The sequence below is a fragment of the Lutjanus erythropterus genome, chromosome 9, assembly GCF_056507025.1.
Source record: "Lutjanus erythropterus isolate fLutEry1 chromosome 9, fLutEry1.hap2, whole genome shotgun sequence".
In the NCBI taxonomy this organism is placed as follows: domain Eukaryota; kingdom Metazoa; phylum Chordata; class Actinopteri; order Lutjaniformes; family Lutjanidae; genus Lutjanus; species Lutjanus erythropterus.
In genome coordinates, this window is record NC_139325.1 from 30452405 (window position 1) to 30473200 (window position 20796).

Consider the following 20796-nt stretch of genomic DNA (forward strand, 5'->3'; position numbering starts at 1 on the left):
TTAAGAAAAAATGTCTCAAATGTGAATATTTTCTTGTTTCTTCAGTCCGCCATGACAATAAACTCAGTATCTATTTATCTATTTAATACCATTTAAAGGACCAAGCAAAAATTGATTAATTGATCAACTGATCAACACATTAATTGATAATGAAAATAACTGTAAGTTGCAGCCCTGCTTTCAGTTCCAACTCTTCTTTGTTTAATTGCTTCTGCGTAACAATACAGGTAATTTCCCACATTTCAACTTCATGAAACACATATTTGGTGTTGAACAGTTGTACCTCTCTATGGGTTTCACCAATACTGCAGATACTGAATGAGTATTCTTTAAGGTTATCATATGTGTCCTCGTGAATGATGCTTTCATAAGATTCTGCAGCTCATGACCGAAAGATAACCACTTGAGCCTCGACAACTTGTTTGAGGTAACATTATTTTCTGCTGTCAAAGGCCATCCAGGAGTTTGTGTAGGTAAATCAACAGGATAAAGGTAAGAACTTGGTATCATAATTTGAACGTGTGGCAAAACTGCTCTTCCTTTTCTTCCTTGTGTATCTGCCATTTATTGCCATTCTTAACAAAGCATCTCTTCTTGCTTCAGTCCATATTTTCTAATAAAATTCTCAGTCTTTTCACTGATTGAGGATTCCTCCTCGAACGGTGTGTATTTTCTTGTGTTTTTGTGTTGCGCACGTAAACATCAGACTTGAAACTGATTATTTGGGTATACTGTTTTCCCAGAACCTCCCCCGAATATTTCTTTTACCTCTTGTGGTTTGGAATACAGTGGTGAATGTTGTCATACCTGTGTGGCTGATGCTGCCATTTTGAGTTGCCCATGTTTTGTTAGTGTCCCCATGTCACTGTGGTTAATGGTGAATCTGGTGATTCCGTCTATGCCATTGTCTCTAGTCTCTGGCACCACCCCTGAAACGTTGCTCAGGAGGTTCTTGCCCTGGGGGGAGCACATTGTCATGGGAACACGGGAGTCATCCCAGTGCTGCAGCTCATGTTGTCCTTTCCTGGGAGTCGTCGGTCGTTGTAGGCGTGCATGTTGATCACCGCATCCGTCTTCACCATGACTGGAGGCTGTGGCTTGTGCTTCACCCGCCTCTCGCAGGTGAACGACAGTCTGATCTCGTCCACCATGGCACTGCACAAAGACCTCTGGGCGAAAAGGGAGGATGCGGGGAGGGGAGCAGAGAAGGAGAAGAGGGGGGGAAAGGGACGGGGGGTAAATGCCTTAGCTTTAAATTGTTCTGACAGCAGAGAGTGTCGACAGTCTAAAGAGCACAAAATGCATTAGAACATAACATTCATGCTGTGTTACTGCTGGTGTGTGTGTGCGTGTGCACGTTGCATCCGTGGCTGTCAGCAATGTCAAATCGCAGCACCACTACATGTAGCCTGCACACTGTTCATTACTGCTGCCGTGTCGGAGAGAGTGAACAAGTATGGTGCATGAGCAAGCATGCAACTACTCACTTAGCATGACTCAAATTAGTGATTTACAACAGTAAAGTGTTCATGCTATTCTGACATCTCCAATGACTAATAATGGATTAATTCTCTATGCTCCAATTTGCAATTATGCCTGTTAAAATAAGTAAATGTTGTGGTGTTATGGCCAAGTACTCCTAGGGATTAGCCGAAGGCATGCAAATCCTTTTATAAGATGTTTGAACTAAAAGCCATGAATCGAGCACAGCTTTGATTTAGAGGCTATGTGTATCATAACAGAATAGGCACGGTTAGCAACTTCTTTGCGAAAATTGAGGGTGAAATGAACTGAAATCCTGGTGGAGTGTAATTAAATTAATGTTAGATTAATTTCCTCTCCATTCAAACCACAGTAAAGATCAAATTAAGAAATTCTGAGTGATTTATGGGGACATATACCTGCTCACGTTCCGCAGTCTTCCGTAGCTTGTAGATGAATTCAGCAATTGCCACAAAAACAGACAGCACTAGGCCAGATGCCAGCACAATGAATATACCACCCAGGTTCTGGATACCCATGGGGCCTGTCTCGCGACGCTCTTCATCCAAGCAGCTGCTCCCACTCCACCACTTCTCCTTCAGCATGTGTAGGCGCCCATCCTCCAAGATGCTTAGGATTGCTATGGTGATTTTGTCCCTGTACGGGGAGCCTGGAAGCAACATAAGGCCTGTTTTTACTTTGGAAGAAAACGCCAGCTGGATTCTGTGATAATAAGGTTCATAAACACGTTGTGGCATACTGTCTGACTAGCAGCTAAAAAAACACGTCTCATGCCTCTGTGTTGTCTATAAAGCAATCCCTCACCCTCAGCCTTCAAAAGGCAACGGATAAGTTGGCAAAAAAAAAGCCTTAAATTTTTGGTCGCACTTCATTTTACAGTACACCACTAAGACCAAACAAGCCATACTTTTTTTTTTTTTATCAAATTACATAAAAACTAGAACTAATATGTTCTTTATTAAACAGTGAACAGACATACCTATACCATAATTAGACACCACACACCTAACGGTACACTGTTAGGACATAACAAGCTGTACATGGTATCAAATAAGACCTCTATTATATTAGGCTTTAGATTAGAGAGTAATTACAGGGTAATTACATATTACAGCAGATCTGTACTGTAAACTAAAGTGTATTAATTCTTTTAGAAGCATTTTAGACTTTCTAACAGGGTAATTAGGGACACATTTACATACTGTTTTTAAATGGAAAGTAGCAGATATGTGACTTCACTTTAATCTACAGTATGGTTGTGTTATAATGTGTTCCCAGGTACCTTCTAATAACATGTAATAAGGGTCTAACAGTGGGGAATAATGCACATTAGTTTATAGTATAGCTCTGTTGTAATGTGTTCCTAATTACATTGAGGGTCTACTAATGTCTAATAAAGAACATATTTCTAGTTTTTGTCTAATTTAATACAAAGCACAGCTTGTTACATCTTATTAGTGTACTGTAAAATTAAGCACAACAACATTTTTCTATTCCTTGTCTTAAATGTATTCTCTGGTGATTCGCAGTTCTTACCGAGGGGAGTGCCGATGCCGTAGCCTTTGCTGTCGATGATCCCGCCCACCTGTGTCAGGTTACAGTTCTTCCTAGTGATGTAATCGATAGTTGTGGACTCCATAATGAGGGCGTAGTCAGACTTCAGCACCCTCTGAATCCCATCTTCAATAGACTTCACCAGCGAAGTGCTCGGCTTGCTGCTCATGAAGGCCCACATCTTCTCAAAGGTAGAAACCTTGGATTTCTGTAAGGGATGGAGAGAGCCAGTTTAAAAAATGTGCCTTTGAACCTCATTTGAACAATCTCCCTTGCTGCAGGTGAGGGAAAAAGTGGTGGAAAAATATACAATGCTTTTACCAACTAAAAAAAGGTTGAGCTTCAACAAAATTACTTTAAAAAAAATTACAGCCCAAGGTGTTAAAGCTGAACCATGAAATCTGTGGCCCTAATAAATGGTAGAATAACTTTACCCTCGTGGGGATTTTTTTGAACGCTTGAAAAGAAAATGTCAAAGATCACATATATAGTATTTAGGAGCACATATTCTTTAGCCAGTGACCAAATAGATTTATATGATTACTCCTACAGATCTCCATTGTCACAGAAATAAAGGGCAATAAATTGAAGCTTTGTGCACATCTTTTCTCATAAGTGCTACTGAAGCAGCAATAATAGAATGCCTCTCCATTAGTCTTGCATCAGGCTGTGTGGTATTTCATGCAATTTTATATGAGGTCACATTTATGCCATGTCTAATCCTAGATAATTACTGTCTAAAGACTATAAGCCATTTCAAATTGTGCAAGATGCTATTATAAGAAGCCCCCTATTATGTGTAACTACAGTAGAAGCACAGTCCAGGTTGAAGATATGATGGTCTGATATTAAAATTTAAAACTATCCATTGGGATGTATAGCAGGTGTTGCCAAGGTGGCATCTTTGTCACAAGATTTAGTGATTATTTTTCCCCAGATGAGAAGAGGTCAGAGAGAGAAATGGCCATATGGCGACTTAATACACAGCTCATGCTGCTTTCATGATAAAGAATGCTTCCCTATAGATCCCTTATCTCTGCTAGAAGTGCAAAATGGCATGCAACCACATGTAGTAATTTCCTTCAACCTCTTAACAGCAGGTAAAAGCTACTTTCCTTAGAGGCAGCTGCTTGTGTGTGCCCTTCAGCGCTCTCAATACGATGTGCAATTTAGCAAAACAACAGCTAACAGAAAGAGGGCTTTCAGGTGACCTGTCAATCTCCTGGACAACCATAGCTACAAACCTCTGATTATGGTTCTAATGCAGTGTGTTTGTTCAAACAATGTCGTAATGCCATGTAGATAATGCTTTCTTGTTAGAAATCAGGGTCCCTAGTCGGCCATCACTAAAACATATGTTGGCTAATGAATTATTACATATATTTTAGTTACTGTGTCAAAGCTCGTTTATGTCCTTTATGCCCCTTTATGTCCTAAAATAGAGTCTTCCATTTAAAATGATGCAATCATTTGAAATTGATTAATTAATGAATATTAAGCAATACATCCACTAGAGAGTGCCACTCAGAATGAAGAAAAAAATAAAGTAGACTATTTCATAATATCAGAAAGGGTGTCTGGTGATCACAACGACGCGTCGTCGAGGCAACGAGACCTAGCCTGTCACTGCACAGTAGTAGTAGTAGCCAATCACAGCAAAGAAGGGGAGGATTAGAGCAAATTTCTCACAACTTTTGCAAATTTTGCTAATCCCTGGTTTCCTTTTAGACACGACCCAAAAGAATCTCACGACAACAAACATCGTGACGCTGGAGGAGGAAAAAAAAGGAGGTAGCTTTCTAGACAGCGGCTGATTGATGATGAACTTTCTGGACTGTTGACTACACTGCTACACCACAGAGTAGGGACAGCGGGTCCATCCATGTTCTTATGCATGTCTAACCTTTAGTATAAATGACCCGTTAGTCTTTTGGGACCAGGATGCATATTTAGAAGTCTACAGGCAAAGATTCATCACTCGTAGGACAGTTGCAATTTGAAATATCACCCTATTGACTAAGCTAATGATGGTACGGCTCGAAATTGCTTGATGGACACTACGGTGAGGTAACAAATAACGTTACACTTACACAGTGTAACTGCATGGAATTACTTAATTTATCATAAATAAAGTAATGTGAAAAAACAGACAAAAGATGGTGCTAATGGCATTAATGCAGGAACTAAATAAATGCAGGGGAAATTCCCACAACAGCCACAATCACAACATTAACTATTATCTCCAAACAATCATTTTAGTGTCACAGAAGAACACCTGAGTAACAACTAACCACCTGCTATCTGGTGGACAGCTATTTGAGGGAACTCTTCTCAAGTTAAACTTCACATTTGAGGAGATCTGAGAGCAAAAACAGACAGTTTAGTCTGTCAGCGCAGCATAAGTTTAGGATCAAAACCATCCAGTTACGTACATCTGCAAAGCCTTTATCCACTCCCCGGTCTCCTCAGTATTTATCATGCTTCTCTGCCTCATTGAGTCGACATCATTAGGCCTTTCTGTAAGAGCAAGAGGGAGCAGAGGGCACTCGAGCCATGCAACCCTGATGAGGTAATTAAACACCTGTGTCTCCTTCCATTTATGATGCTACAATCACAACTGCGATTTATAAAAGTACACAGAATGATCTAGAATAACTTTCATCTACATATCTATTCAGTGGAGCTGAAGGTTGATTTCTTTTCAAAGGGTCAACGAGTTGAGCTGGATTCAGACGTGATAATTATCATTACAGAACATTTTATATTCATGGCATGTAATGCAAAATATGAGCAGTCTTACAGTGTTGTGATAAGTAACTGCTTTATCTTTTGAATCCATATGATAGGATGCAATTCTAAGATATCACTATCATTTTGAACATACATGGTATCGGCAAAATCCCTGAACTCAATATTATAGTCAAAGCTGTGGGAACCAGTACACGCACCATTCAGCAGATTCAACAATGAGCCATACAGCATTTATGAGCTCAACTACAAATTTTGGGGGGGGCCATAAAAACTAGGGCAGACAGATACCCTGGAAGCATCAGTGTTTTTTTTTTTTTTTCGCTTTCTTGCTATTGAATGTCATAAACTTGTGGACCGTCTTCAATAGAAATGTGCAGTGTTTTCATTTTCTTCTTCGGAGAAACTGTAACTCTGTTACATGTGTTATTCAGCACCACAGCAGCAGCATCTAAAGCAAAGCTCAAAATAATAAAATAAAGTCAAAGACCCTGCAGGCAAAGGCTGAAACTTCGGAATAAAAAAATCATTATGGAGGAACACATCAAACAGTGTAGAGAAGTGGAGAAGCTGAAGAATTTGCCTTTGCTCTGGGAATTAAGATCTAACTGTAAAAAATATAGATACTACATATATATATATTTTTACTATATAGAAAAAAGTTTTTTGAAAAGTAAATTTAAAAACTCAAGATTCAATATCTCACCTCATTTCTGAACTAATCTATTTTTAAACATTATCATGCTGTACATGTTTGTACTCTGCATGTACTCTGTTGACTGTCTTCACACTGTAAAATACGTCAAATTAATGAAATCAATTTCTTGGAGTACGGTTGGGTTGCACCAACAACAATTAATTTTTAAACTTGAACCTAAATCATGGGTTATCCTTAAATTGTTACACCAAACTTTTAAACTTGCTTAAAAAAAATTGAGAAAGATTATATTTAAACTGCTCTTTAGGCCTCAGTTCTCATACATGAAGCTTTCAATTCCTGCCTTTTTGAGACGTTTTGAGAAAAATAATGAAGTTCCTTAAGGAGATTTAAGCCACAGACTCAAACTAATTGACTTTTATGATGTGTCTCTTCTTTCTTTCACTCCAGTTCCAGTAAACCAGCCAACAAGTTTTTTTCATAGGCAGACATTAGATCTTTTCTACCGAGCCATTATGAATAGGCTAACCAAGCTAACAGACTTTTTAGTTAGCTAGCTAACAAATGAACATATTGTTAATATTTAGCTGGCTATTTGGCAAACAATATAAAGTTTTATTTACTTTTTAGCTAAAAAATCAGTGTTTTGTGAAGTTTCTGGCTAACTAGTAAACCATGCAATGTTTGGTAACTTTTTAGCTAGGTAGCAAGCATCTCCGTATTGATTTAACTCTATTAAATTTTGGTTTACATTAAACTTGGATTTGCTAAACTGAGATTAGTTCCTAATTGTCAAACAGAGGTCTGCTTGATTTTAAATCTGGATTTACTAATTTTAAACCTAGTTTTGCTGAACTCTGATGTAATCTTTGTTGGTAGAACCCAGTCTCTACTGTGTAGAACCTTCAGTAAAGAGTTGCTATGATTGGGTCAAACTATTTCATCGCGTGTACTGTACCTTGAAGAAAGTCATGGTGGCGCCATCTTTGACCACACCATACTCAATCTTGGTCTGCTTAGCGATGTCATCAGCTGAGTCCACGGGGGAGTCCATTCTCTCCACAGTGAGAAAAGCTGCTAAATTGGCTGTATAGGATGATATGATGATGAGCGTGAAGAACCACCAGATCCCACCGATGATCCTGGTCGACAGGGCTTTGGGCATCAGTTCTGAGCCTGCACGCAACACAGAGTGAGACAGTATTAAGTAATTAACTAGACAAAATTGTACCTGCCAGCACTGCGGCTGAATTAAACAAATGCAGAAACATGATCACTTTTGTTTTTTGTTAATTAGCCTGCAAATGTTTTTGGCAGTGGCTGTGGTGTTGATCAAGGTACTGTCAGGAAATGGAAAATGAAGCCAGTTTGGCAATTTAGCTAAATTCTAAGCTAAGAATTCAGAATAGGCAGATCAGAGCAGGAGAATAACTATATGTTTCTCAGGCTTCTAGAGGAGGTATGAAAGTCTTCATGTGAGCATTTAGAGTTGCCAGCAATAACTCTCTAGAGCCAGACTAATATGTCGTCGGACCAATATGAACCTGTTACAGACATACTGGTATCAGTGGATATGTTTTTCAATATGCACTAATATGAAAACAGTAAACACGGTTTGCAGTACATATGATGCAGAAAATAATGCTTGAGGTGATTTAGATTTAGCACACTGAGGAACATTTATAAGCACAAGAGGATCTCTTTTGCAGGTGTAAATGCCGAAAACCTGTGCAACAACTGACTGGCAGTATTAGTAAGCGATTAACCAATGCTGATGTTTATTTAGATATTCATTTTCATTTATTCTTTATTTTCTCAGTGTTCATGTCTAGAATTGGTTGACATGTATATGTTAAATTACCCAACATGCTAAAGAGTATGAATATATTCTGTAATAAAGTTATATGTTTAATATATGACTTTGCATAGTCATATTGTTGCACAATCCACATAGAAAATACAAAATACTGTAAAAAAAAAAATAAAATAAATACATATATATATATATATATATATATATATATATATATATATACATACAGTATTTCGGCCACCATATCCATAGTTGGTAAATTATCCTAAATTATTAAGTATTATTCATTTGTTATTTGTTTAAGAAAGTCAGAAAAGGTCTAAAAAAATACACTATATCAGCTGCCATACTGGTAATTGATGATTTTTTTTTTTTCATTTTATGGTTGCTTTGAGATTTAAGTTGAAAATATAATACATATCAAAAGCTTTCAATGAAAATCTAAAAAGTGTACCCACACCTAATTTCATTATTTGTATTTTTTGGTATAGTTTAATTCCAGTACGTTGACAATGTGACATGGAGCACAGCTTTCCTCTACTATTCAAACTCTCTCTGAACCTGATTCATTCTCTGCAATTAGGCAACTGTTCACCACTGTAATCACACATAACAGCTTTCTACTGCTAAAGCACTGCCGGCATTAAGGTACCAATTTAGATTTATCTAGTGAGGATTAATAGTATTTGCAGTTGATCCTAGTCTATTACTGAATCTTTTGCCTGAGATGAGTTTTGGTGAACTGATTGGCATGCAATGTGAACTGTGAAAATGAAATCAAACATGAATGAGCAAAATCAAAACATTACATCGCTCTTTTGATCGAGTACTATGATGATAATTAACTATACTATATGCACTATTAGTGTTACTGACACAGTTTCCTGCCACGTTCCTACTATCAAATACTGGATGTAGACACTAATGTATTTTGCAAATTGTCACTGTCTGTATATAAAATAGAAAGAGGAAAATCAAGATATAGTACCCAGCCAGACTGACAGTACACCTCTGCATCAGCCTTGACTTTGAGTGGTCCTCTGCTGAGTAATACTATGTTTACAATGGCTCACTGACTGGTGTTAAAGTTACTTTATATCTCATCTCTGACAACCTTTAAAATACCCTTGTGCTTTGTGCACTCTGTTACTTTACTGAGAAGATTTATGAGGGCAATTCTAAAGAGTAACAAGCCCACAGAAGGGGGGCAGAGTGGTCAGCTCTTTAACCTCGTCTACCAAATTTGATTGGATTTGTCCTTTGTGGTTTGACAAAGACTCTACATGGTTACAAACAAGGGAAGACAGTGGCATCCTTTAATTCAGTATGACTTCAGAGAGGGAAGATCCAGATGCATTCTGTGGTTGCACTAAAAATGAAGTGAAGCAACGGGTAACTCAATTGAATTCCACGCTATAAAGTGCTGTTGTCAGCAGGGAACAGTATATGGCGCTGCATCAGAACACTCTAATAAATACAAAAAGCAGATCAGTCATATGGTGCCAGGGAAATAAAATGGTGTCAATATGCCATACATTTCCTTGAGGAAGGACTCATATCTTGTAAACCAAGGAAATATAAATGTTCTTTCAGGGAGGACGACACTGATACTATTTCAGGAACCAAAACATCACATCTATCTCACTCACTGCTCGCACTGCTTATTCACATGGATGCTGTAAATAGCAGCCTATGAATACATATACTATTACAAACACTGAAGTGCAAATATCATTGTGGGATTTATGATGTCGCAAAACATACATTTTTTATTTTGTGGCCAGGTTTAGGAATTTAGTTGTTATAAAAAATAATGCTTTATTATGCCCCTTTATTAGAATTTAGAGTGTTTTACAAAGTCCCTGAGGAAAATAAATTGTTGGATGAACAAAAGACTGTGTGGAAAGAGCTTTAAATGAGTAAACAGTAATATGTCACAGTCTCATAGAGAGAGAGAGAGGCAGATGCTTTCAGTCTTCACGCTACAGGCTTATCGTCTGGCTACAGTGACGCCATTCTTATGTTCCTTGGGTCCTAGGTTTCCCAAGGAAACTTATGGCACATAATGGGAACATGATACAACCTCCTATGTTTCTAGGGTTCTATATTCCCCAGATAGCACATGATGGGTTAGCACAGAATATAGGGACCTGGAAACATGGGGACATAGGACCTTAGGAAATTAGGATCCTATAGAAACATAGGTCGCTGGGAACACAGGATCTTAGTAACTAAGGAATTTAGGAAATTAGGACCCTGGGAATATAGGACCTTAGCAATTTAGGACACTGGGATTATAGGAATTTAGGACCCTAAAAACATTGGACCATGGGAACATAGAACATGGGGACATAGGACCTTGGGAACGTAGAACCCTAGAATCATGACCCATGGAGCATGGGAACTTAGGACTCTGGGAAGTGAGGACTCTTAGAAGGGAACTTAGAAGGGAACTCTTAGGGAACTTAAGACCCTAGGAACATAGGCCACTGGGAACTTAAGACCATAGAAACTGAAGACCTTAGAAACATAGGACCACAGAGACGTGGGACACTGAACACTGGACCCAGGGAACATAGGAACGTAGGACCTAGGACCCTAGGAACATAGGACTCCATATAGGCTCCTAATCCAGCACCATACTCTTTTCATCTGTCTAGATAGAAAGTGAATAGACATATTTCCTGAACTGCCAAGCTATTTTGTTTTAAGGGAGTTATGTAGTTTACAGCATTATATTTACTTGACAAAAATATTTGAAATGTGAGGCACGCTAACTCTTAGCTCTCACCTGTAGACGCTGTAGTGCAAAACCTCACCTGAGGTTGTTTGTTCACCAAAGGAAATGCAACGTTGTATAGAAATTGCTCTTATATCATGAGAAAACATTTTACTTACAGATGGTACCACAATGGCACATATTGGTGACATAGGTTTGCCATAATTTATGACTTTATAAATTCTCAGGAAATGGTTCGAAAGTGACAATCTTCACTCAGAGTAGCTTAAACTTAAGCTACAACTATTTAACTTAAGCTCTGTGGAACTTATGGAACTTATTTGTTAATATGTCAAAAAGTAGACTTGAATTTTGAAATTTGAAGATTCTTTCAGTTGAGGTCTGCACTGCTGCATTTTTAACTCCCTTCTTAGATTTGTTTTATCATCCAGTCTCATGATTTATATATCAAAATGAACATGGAGTTTTTGAGGCTCTCCATTTCCATTCTACTGTATGTTTCAACAGTTTCTCTGTCATGCATAAATATTCGTAGTTAACCAGCACTCAGGGAAACTGCGAGTGTTTTTAGACTTAATGTTGACTGAGGATGAAATAATTCCAGTAGTCCATTCATTTCTTGTGTGTGAGCTCATTCTTGAGACATCTGAATAAATAGGGGAGTGAATGTATTATAGATACAGTATGTCTATAGCCACTGCTCCACACATTTCTTAAGAGGAGATCACAGAGGAGTCACTCTGACAGTGCTATTCTCCTTTGAATAAATGAACAGAATGTTTTGTATCTAATGATGCTTTTTGAAATGTCAGTCTGGGGGGAAAAAAAGCTGTTCTCTGTGGACTCAGTAGTGCATCGTGCTAAACACGATGCCACGGTATTCTGGAGTGTTTCTTCCCACTAGCAATGCCTCACCTTAACATGAGAGAACTAGGTTTTCCCATGGGAATCATTACCTGCACTTAGCATTCTCTCTGTGGAGTCATCGCACGAGAACTCCTTTTCAGAGCTTGAGGCTTTACTGGTAGTTAATTGCGTTTAAATAATGATACTTGTGATTGGAAATGTTTATTCCATTGCAAGTAAATCTTGATCTGAATTTCAAGAAGGGGCATAGTCACAATGCAGACAAAACGCCACCACAGATTAGTTTTTGCATAAAGTACAAAATAAAGGATGCAATAACTTAGGCTTCTTGGTGGTATTCAAAATCTAAATATATTTTTAGATAAACGTCAGTGAGAATGAGAGTATTGGGAATAAGTCAGCTCACAAATCAAACATACTTCCCAAAATTATTTTATGTGGGGAAACCAATTTACGGAAAAATGATCAGACATATGTTTGTTGTGAGCAAAAGCCTACTGAGACCCCCAGGAACGCTTTTGAAGTACACAAAGTGTTTGCTTTTGCACCTCCTCACATTTTGTGTTCTTTGTGTTGTCTATGACACCTCCCTCCCACAGACAAGCTGGTAATTTTTTTTTTTTTTTTTTTTTTTTGGATCTCCTCAAACACGTCCATTTGCATTTTAAACATGTCAAGGAAATGGCTTCCGTCTCAGCTGCTGTCACTGTGTTTGGCAGACAAGCAGGGGGATGTCTGTTTATGTGACACAGACAGACTATACCTCGCTGCAGATACCACCGTGCAGCATGTGTTAGGAGGTACTGTAGCACGAATGGGTGTCATGGAAAGACAGAAACAGTCTGCGTCAATTTTACACTCTGACAGTTTATATGTTCAAGATCATTGCCGAGATATTTTGGACAATAGTCAATTGAAAAATCATGCAGAAACATGCAACATACACTCATAGAAAGAAAAGTGCCAACTAGAACCACACAGGGTTCTTTTGCTTGTCCCCATAGGAGAACTATCTTTGGTTCCTAGTAGACCCTTTACATAGGGTTCTAGAACCATCTAACCATCAAACCCTTACTACCTTCTAAGGGCGCTAACGCCGGGTTTTCAGCCGAGAACCCTTTTATATTCCAGGGGTTTCATCTAGAACCCAGCCAGGGTGTTCTGTGAGAACCCCTTTATATTCCAAGGGTTTCGTCTACAATCCACCCAGGCAGTTCCATTGAGAATCCCTCTATATATACAGAGGATTTCATCTAGAACACACCCAGAGCGTCCTCCTGAGAACACTTTTGTATTCCAAGGGTGTCATGTAGAACCCAGCCAGGGTGTTTTACAGAGAAACTCCTTATATTTGAAGGGTTTCTTGTTGAACCCACACCACGTTCTACCATGAACCCTTTTATATTCAAGGGGTTTCATGTAGAGCCCATCCAGAGGAATCTAAAAAGAAGAGGAGAAGTGTTTCACCTCTAACACTCTTGTCTTTGTAGGGTTCTATGAAGAACCATATTGTATTCTATAGATCAGGCAGCAAATCATTGAACCCCATAGATTGTATATTGTGGTAACAATCTGTTACAGTTACCATCTTAAAAAACTTATGATTTCAACAATCCTTGAAAAACTTCGGATGAAGGTTCTTCATGGAACCCCTAGTCTTACAAAGCACCACCAGACAAACCCTGTCTTCAAAAAATGGTTCTTCAGAAACAAATTGTCCTGAGTAGAACCTCTTTTGGAACCTTTATTTCTAAGAGTGTAAAGAACTGTGCATATATATAATATAGATAAACCTGTTATACACCAAATGACCATCATATTTACTGCTGTATCCTGATGTGAAAAATCTTCAGATAACTAAGAATAAAAAGTAATTAGTAGCAGCAGTTTCAGTTAACTACTGTAAATGTGAGCAACTCTGGAGCTCAGGCATTGACAGACACTGTGAGCCACAGTGCGAATTATAATAAGGAATTCTCCCCTGTTTAGTTTAATAATATAGGCAACTAACTAGCTCATTTTGTTTTCATTCTCTCTCTCGTTTCCCTCCCGGCACGCTGGTGCTACACTCGTAACCCTCCGCCTGCACCGGCAAATTGGCAGAGCTGCTATGCAGTTTCACAAGAGTGCTGCCGAGCTTCTGTGCTTAATGAATTGCTGAATGTGTTTGCTATCCTTACGGGCAAAGATCCACTGCCGAGTCTCACTAAGCCTCCTTGATTTGTCTTGTTACATTGAGGTTAAACATTTTATTACTTGGGTCTTTTTCCTCCACAGTTGACTTCATTATGTTATTTCTGGGCCTTCATTTGCTTACCTATCCCTTTAAGGGACACCTAGCAAGTCAGAACTGATTTGTATCCCTTTGGTTTTTCAGTCAAAAGGCAGAATTAAATCTACAGTGGGAGGTTATAATACATGTTGGGTTCTTGTGCTGAAAGAAGATAGTGCTTCTTTTGTTCTGACTGGTTTCAAAATTATACTTTAGCATCAAACAAGATCGCAGTGACATTTAAAGGACCAGTGTGTGGGATTTAGTGGCATCTAGCAGTGAGATTACAGATTGCAATCAACTGGATAACACCCTCACATCACCCTTCCCTTGCATCTAGGTCTGCGATGATATACTCCTCTAATTCAATACTGTCACAATACTTGCATGCAGTTCTGATTCAAAAGTCCATGGAATAAAGCTGAATCATACACTTCTAGAAACTGCATATCATGAGTCATACTTGACATTTATATGTCTTTCATAGTTTCATCCTAGCAGCATCATTGCTACACTGCATATAAAAGTAGTAAATAAAATAAAATACCTTGAGTGTGATTTTTGACCCTTCGAGGTTGTTAGTTAGTAGTTTGTGGAGTGTTGAAGCTGCAGACTGAGTTAGCAATGTGAAGTCAACAAAAATTCTACTAATCATAGCAAATATATGTCTGAGATTATAAGCATACACATAATTTTCGCTTAGGCATGTAGATCGTTTTGAGGATTTTATTGCAATGCTAATTTCTGTTAGCACATTAATGGTAATTCCTATTATGTCTTAGCATCGAGCTAACGTATGAAGTGATAGTTATTCAGGAATCGTTCCTGAATCGTTCGTAAGATTCCTGAATTCTGTATTAAAAAAAAAAAATCATGATATCAGTGCTGCCACATACTACAAGTCAGGAATACAGCCTCTGATTGGTCAAGAGATTAAAGCACAGGCATTATGGCATTGCCAGCGGGAAGGGTTACAATAGGCTAACAGCAACAAATTTCAAGATGGAAAAATGTATAAATATCCACAGAAGACATTCGGTATTGGATGTATCATCATGGATATTTTGCCACATCTCCAAAAAGACGCTGCAGCTCATGGCTGGATTTTGAAGCTTCTGAAAGGGATGTGATCTCACCAGAGCTAACTGCTCAGCTTACTTCAGGGCTAAACCCCTTCACTTTTTCAGCAGTTGGCAAACAAGAGACGAAACTTTTCTTGGTCTTGGAAAAACTGCAGTGTTTATTAACTGAAAGACTGTAACCTGTACTGAACATTTACTGCCACGATAGTCAAGAGAATCAATTTTTTTCTCCACACCTGCTTCCAAGCCAGTGCGAGTACCTACGCTGGCCATGAAACATGAAAAGCATGAAGCGACATTTTTACAGCCGGTGTTTGGTTTGTCTGCTCTGACCTACTATAGAAATGATGGTGCGACATGGCACACTCTGTGGAGGAGGACCTCTAGATATTCTAATTCTAAAAACTCAACAACTCTTATTTTCAGGTGATTATACATTAATGAGAACATGCTTTTGAATTTTGGCATATTATACATCGGTCCTTTAATTGGCAGGCTACTTGTTGGACGGTTAGAAGTGAAACATATGGATTCTCTATAGCAGGTCACTCTGAGTGCAAGTCGTACAGCGCTGAAAACATCACACCAGCCAGTTCTAGCATGGCTGACAGCTGGTATTTGTCAGACATGTTCCTCAACTTACCCTTTTCGTCCTTACACACAGAAAGCTCTTCACCAGGGCCAGCGACTGCGTTATGGGGAAATAAATGCAGCAATGTTTTCCATCCTCAGCTGACAATCCCTGACAAGTGCCTGGCACCTACTCTTCCCTTTTTAAAACAGCAGGTAGGTGACAACAGCCTTCCTTTGTCATGTAAGACTGAGCTCTGCAGTTGTTCTTGACAGGTAAATGTCTTATGAAACAGTCACGGAATGGAAATCATGGAGCTTGTCAGTTAAAGAGGCAGAACGTGGGAGCTAGCAGTGCACAGGAAAAGAGGGCTGGTGTGATAGTATTGTTTCTGACAGGGAAGAGGATGTGAGCGCCGCCATACCTTGTTGCATTAAAGAGCCGACTCCAAACCAGAAGCTGTTGAGGAGGGTGAAGTTGTTCTCCACCACATCAGATCCGGGGTTACAGGGATGGGCGTCATACCACTCATATGGGCTGAACCTGGGAATGAGACAGGAAGTTGCAACGCTGGTTTCAAATCTTTATCGGCTATGAGATCTGAGAAAATGCAGAAATGATATCCTACTTTCCCTTCTCAAACACCATTCCTTCCTCGAGAAGAATCTCACAAACTGAATCATTCTAGCTTGAGAGCTATTCTGAGCGATTCAGCTATTTTAGAGTTCCACCTTTGGTTTGCAGTAACAACACTATCGATGACTGCACTACAGCAACAGCTCTACAAAGCAGTAGTTAAAGGTGCAGTAAGTGATTCTGGAAGAAGACAGTTGATTGTCAAGTCTCATTTCTAGGTCTTCAAATACTGATGTTTTGGGAATCTGAGACCATCACAAGGTTATTGTGGAACCTTTGCCCAATGATGCCAAAAATGCCGACTAAACTGCCAACCCCAGCTTTAAAGGGTGGGGCAGTTATTTTGTATTTCAAGGTTTTTATATCATTCAGTAGCTCATGGCTGAGTCAGAGTTTCCACTTTAAAGACCCATAAAAGAACACTGCAGGCCCATTTGATGAATCAAATAGTGGTTTCATCTATAAAATGTAAGAAAATGCTGAAAAATGGCAGTTTCTCAAACCTAAAAATGACATACTCAGACCTTTAAGATGCTGAAATCACATAATTTTCTAAAAACTTACTCAAACTGATTAATTGATTATCAAAATAGTTGGTTATTGTGGTTATTGTGGTGAACATATTCACACACAGTTGCCTATTTATTTCCAGCAAATAGTCTTCACCTACTCCTGTAAGGTAAGTATCATTTGGTGGCTACAGGCTCCACTATGTTTACCAGTTAGTTGTTAACTTTGTTTTGCCGCCGTTTGGTGCTGAGCAGGTAGTGTACAGTCAATTTATCAGGGCTTTTTTTCACTGAACAAAAAACAACAACTGCCTGCTGCTGAAAACAAGGTTGATGAGAGTAGCGAGAGTGAAGAAAAACCTTTAGGGTGCAGGCCATAAAAAGCAAAACAATGAGCTGAAAGACTTTAAAAAGCTCTGTAAAACTGAGGAGAAGTGTGGGTTCATCACCATGAGGGACAGCTTTCAAATTAAACATGGTCCTTCGATCCATTCCTCACATAAAAACACTGACTAGTGCAGATTTAATAATGTGACTTTGTCTGCGGTCATAACATATAGCACCAAGAACAACGTGAACACCCAACCATAAATTTCGAGTTGTTTATGTGCTGTAGTTTCATTGGTCTTAAAAGTTCTATCTATTATCAAATGTTGTCAAAACATTTTAAAGTCAGCTGCTCCTGGTTTAGCCTTACCTTCAGATATCCTCTCAACTATTTATGCGCTTTGTACTTAAAGGTGACCGACAAGGCACAAAAATATAATTCTTCAGAAGGTTTCTATAAAATGTCATGTTTGAGAACGTGAGGCGTGAAGACCCCTCTTAAAGTCACATGAAACCATAAACCAATGCGTCCCCCCGTATCTGTGCCATTTACCGTGACACCTGCTGAAAGTGCTGCACACCTGCATTTCGCAAGTCATTTTCAGCGGCAGATGTTGGGATAAAACATGCTAAATGTCACAACTTTCCACTTTTAAAATGTATTTATATAATGTGAAAAATCTTTTCCCTTCTCTTTATTCTCTGTGTTCTGCCGAGTAGAATTGGATCCGTAAGACTCCAGATAGTATCTCCCCGAAATGTGGCATATCTGTTAACTTTGAAGAGATATAGTAGAAAGTTCTAATGGCAAAAAAGCAGATTTTTCTTCAAAAACCAGATAACTGACTAAAATGGTCCACAACAATTGAAACCACAATGGTGAATCCTCAAGCTCTGAAGGACCATAGTGACAATAATTGATAAAGATTTAATTGACTGAAATTTATATTGTTCAAGAGATGGATACACTTCAATCTAATTACATGCTGCAGAAATATTTCCTAATATGTCAGCAGTCTTTTTTAATCAGACACTGAACAGGACTGGTAGTTAATCATGAAACAGCTCGACAGTGTAATGGAGTCTCTCCCAGCCATCATTCAAGTCTTTAAGCAATCAGACATCTGAAGTGATGGACAATACGAAGCTGTTTTTTCCTAATGTTTGCTTGCCAAAGTTCTTTTTCCCCACTACTGTCAAATATACTCACTTATGTATTCATCTCCAAGTGTTTCTCTTAATATTCGCGACTCATGTGCCCATAACATTTGCAGACATCAGACAGGCCTTGGGCAGCTGTTGTACAAATGTTTTGCTCCCTGCTACCATTTCATTTAATTGCTTCAGTCTCATTTTGTTTTACTTTAATGTTAAATTGAAAGCCGGGGTCGAATAATATGTGATAGCAAGGAGGCATGGAAAGCAGGAGAGGCTTTATGCCCATCCAGGCTCCACATGAACTGGACTTTAACAGGCCACAAATGAAGAAAAGAGCAATGTCTTTTTTTTTTTTCACTATGTCGAGTGTAGACAATGTAACGGTGCTGATTCAATTCCCCTGCTAATTTCTAAAAAGGTTGTGCTGGCAGCAGAGCCATAAGCATGCTTCAGATTGTATCCTGAACTACCCTATACAAATCTGCTGTGTGCTAAACAATACTATTAGCTGTCGGCCAAGAGAACAGCCCACACGGAGGTGGCGATCTGGAAACAACTGGCATCCAGACACGAAGCAAAATATTGTGTTGTTCAGCCCTACGATGCAGCACGACCATCTAATGTTGAAGCGCCAGTTATGAGCCATTTCCATTTATTCTCACGTGCTAATAAAGCTGTAATTTTTCATGCCTTCATATAAAGGTTTTCTGCATTAATGGTTTATGTTAAGTAATGTTAAGAAGTTTACCCAAAGACACTCGCATGTCACACATTGGGCTACAAATAAATTAACATGGATACAGTACTGACACATTTGGATCCAGTATTTTATCGATTATCAATAGCCTCTTAGCAAATGGCATTTTTCTATCCTCTTTTAAACAGACTGTGGTTGAACCAGTGGTCTTTTAAAGAAACCAAACCTTGATTCTGCTGTTCTTAACAATTTTAGACCAATTTTTAAACTTCTGTTTTTTTTCAAAAGTTTTAGAAAAAGTGGTTTCAATCCACCTTTTGCCTTTTATGTGTCATTACCACATTGAGAAATTTTAATCAGGTTTTAGAGCTCTGCACAGCACAGAAAAGGCCCTCCTACAGGTAACCAATGACCACTTTTAGCAGCTGATAGGGGAGAGAGCCCCACTTTAATTCTTCTGTTGCTGCTGGTAGATCATGCCATTTTAATCAAACGTCTCAAAACAATCGATAACGCTGCACTTAGCTGGTTTCATTCTTACCTTTTAGAAAGGACCTCTGCGGTCACTGTCGGCAATTACAAATTCTCAACAACTGACATTAATTGTACTGCGCTGCAAGATTCAATTTTAGGCCCAGTTTTATTCTCTATTTATATTCTCCCACTCAGACAAATCATCCAGCATCACGTCTCCTTGTACTACAAAGGACAGTTTAAGCAAGAATACTATATCAGAGTTATACACTTTATTACTGTCAAATCCACCTGAGAACTGCAAACAGAATGAGTGGATGGAAGAGCTAAAAACAGTATGTGCTGAAGCTTGTGCACAATATAATACTTGACTAAGATTGTTACAGTATGAATAGCTAAGGAGAATAAGTTATGTAGTTAAAGCTGATTACATTTTGTATGGCAAGCTAGTAAGATCAGATCAGACAGTTCACACCAAATTCAAAAATGCATATTTCTCCATCTCGATAGTTCTGGTGTGACATGTAGAGTTTTGGAAATATCGGCCGTAGAGATTTCTGTCCTCTCTTCAATATGAGGGAACTAGATGGCTCTTTCCAGAAATCATGACCTGATTCCTCAAGATAATCCACAGAGCACTTTCGTGGAGGAACTATTTTCTTTCTACTGTTGAATCTACCGGAACTCCTTTCTTTCAACAAGGGTTTTTGTTAAATGTATGATCTCATCATCATCAGTACTACTTCATAATATTCTTAATAATCTTAATCTTTACAATGAGATGGCTTTAAATCTGAGAACTTGTTTATTGTGATTTTTGATTATCTGTGCCTCAGTGTGTGCTTTGTTGTTGTGTATATGTATATGGAAATGTGCATGTATAAGGAAAAAAATATATTGTCAAAAACTAAATATAAATAGTAGCAATATATTTTGGATCCACAATCGATTTAATGTGTTGGGGCTGTTCCAAGAGCAACACTTTAAGTACTGGAGTACTGTACTTAAGTGCATTTTACTTGACTTTACTTGAGTATTTGCTTCTTTGAAAACTTTTGACTTTCACTCCACTACATTTCAAAGACAAATATTGTGCTTTTGACTCCACTACATTTCTAGGAAGGTTATCGTTACTCATCATTTTTAGGCTAAACAGAGCTTTGACGTTAGCTGTTTTTTTTTTTTCT

At 38.5% G+C, this 20796-nt stretch overlaps 1 protein-coding gene across 1 annotated transcript in view; it reads right to left on the minus strand.

Moving 5' to 3' along the window:
- Positions 1–832: 832 nt before the first annotated feature.
- grik3 (glutamate ionotropic receptor kainate type subunit 3) overlaps positions 833–20796 on the minus strand; it is a 134119-nt gene continuing 114155 nt past the window's right edge. The window contains exons 12-16 of the mRNA XM_084727077.1: positions 16233–16351; positions 7422–7639; positions 3040–3265; positions 1902–2152; positions 833–1169 (exon numbers count right to left, since the gene is read on the minus strand). Of these exons, the coding sequence (XP_084583203.1) occupies positions 975–1169; positions 1902–2152; positions 3040–3265; positions 7422–7639; positions 16233–16351 (1009 nt within the window). The 3' untranslated portion in view covers positions 833–974. The remainder of the gene's footprint in view (positions 1170–1901; positions 2153–3039; positions 3266–7421; positions 7640–16232; positions 16352–20796) is intronic.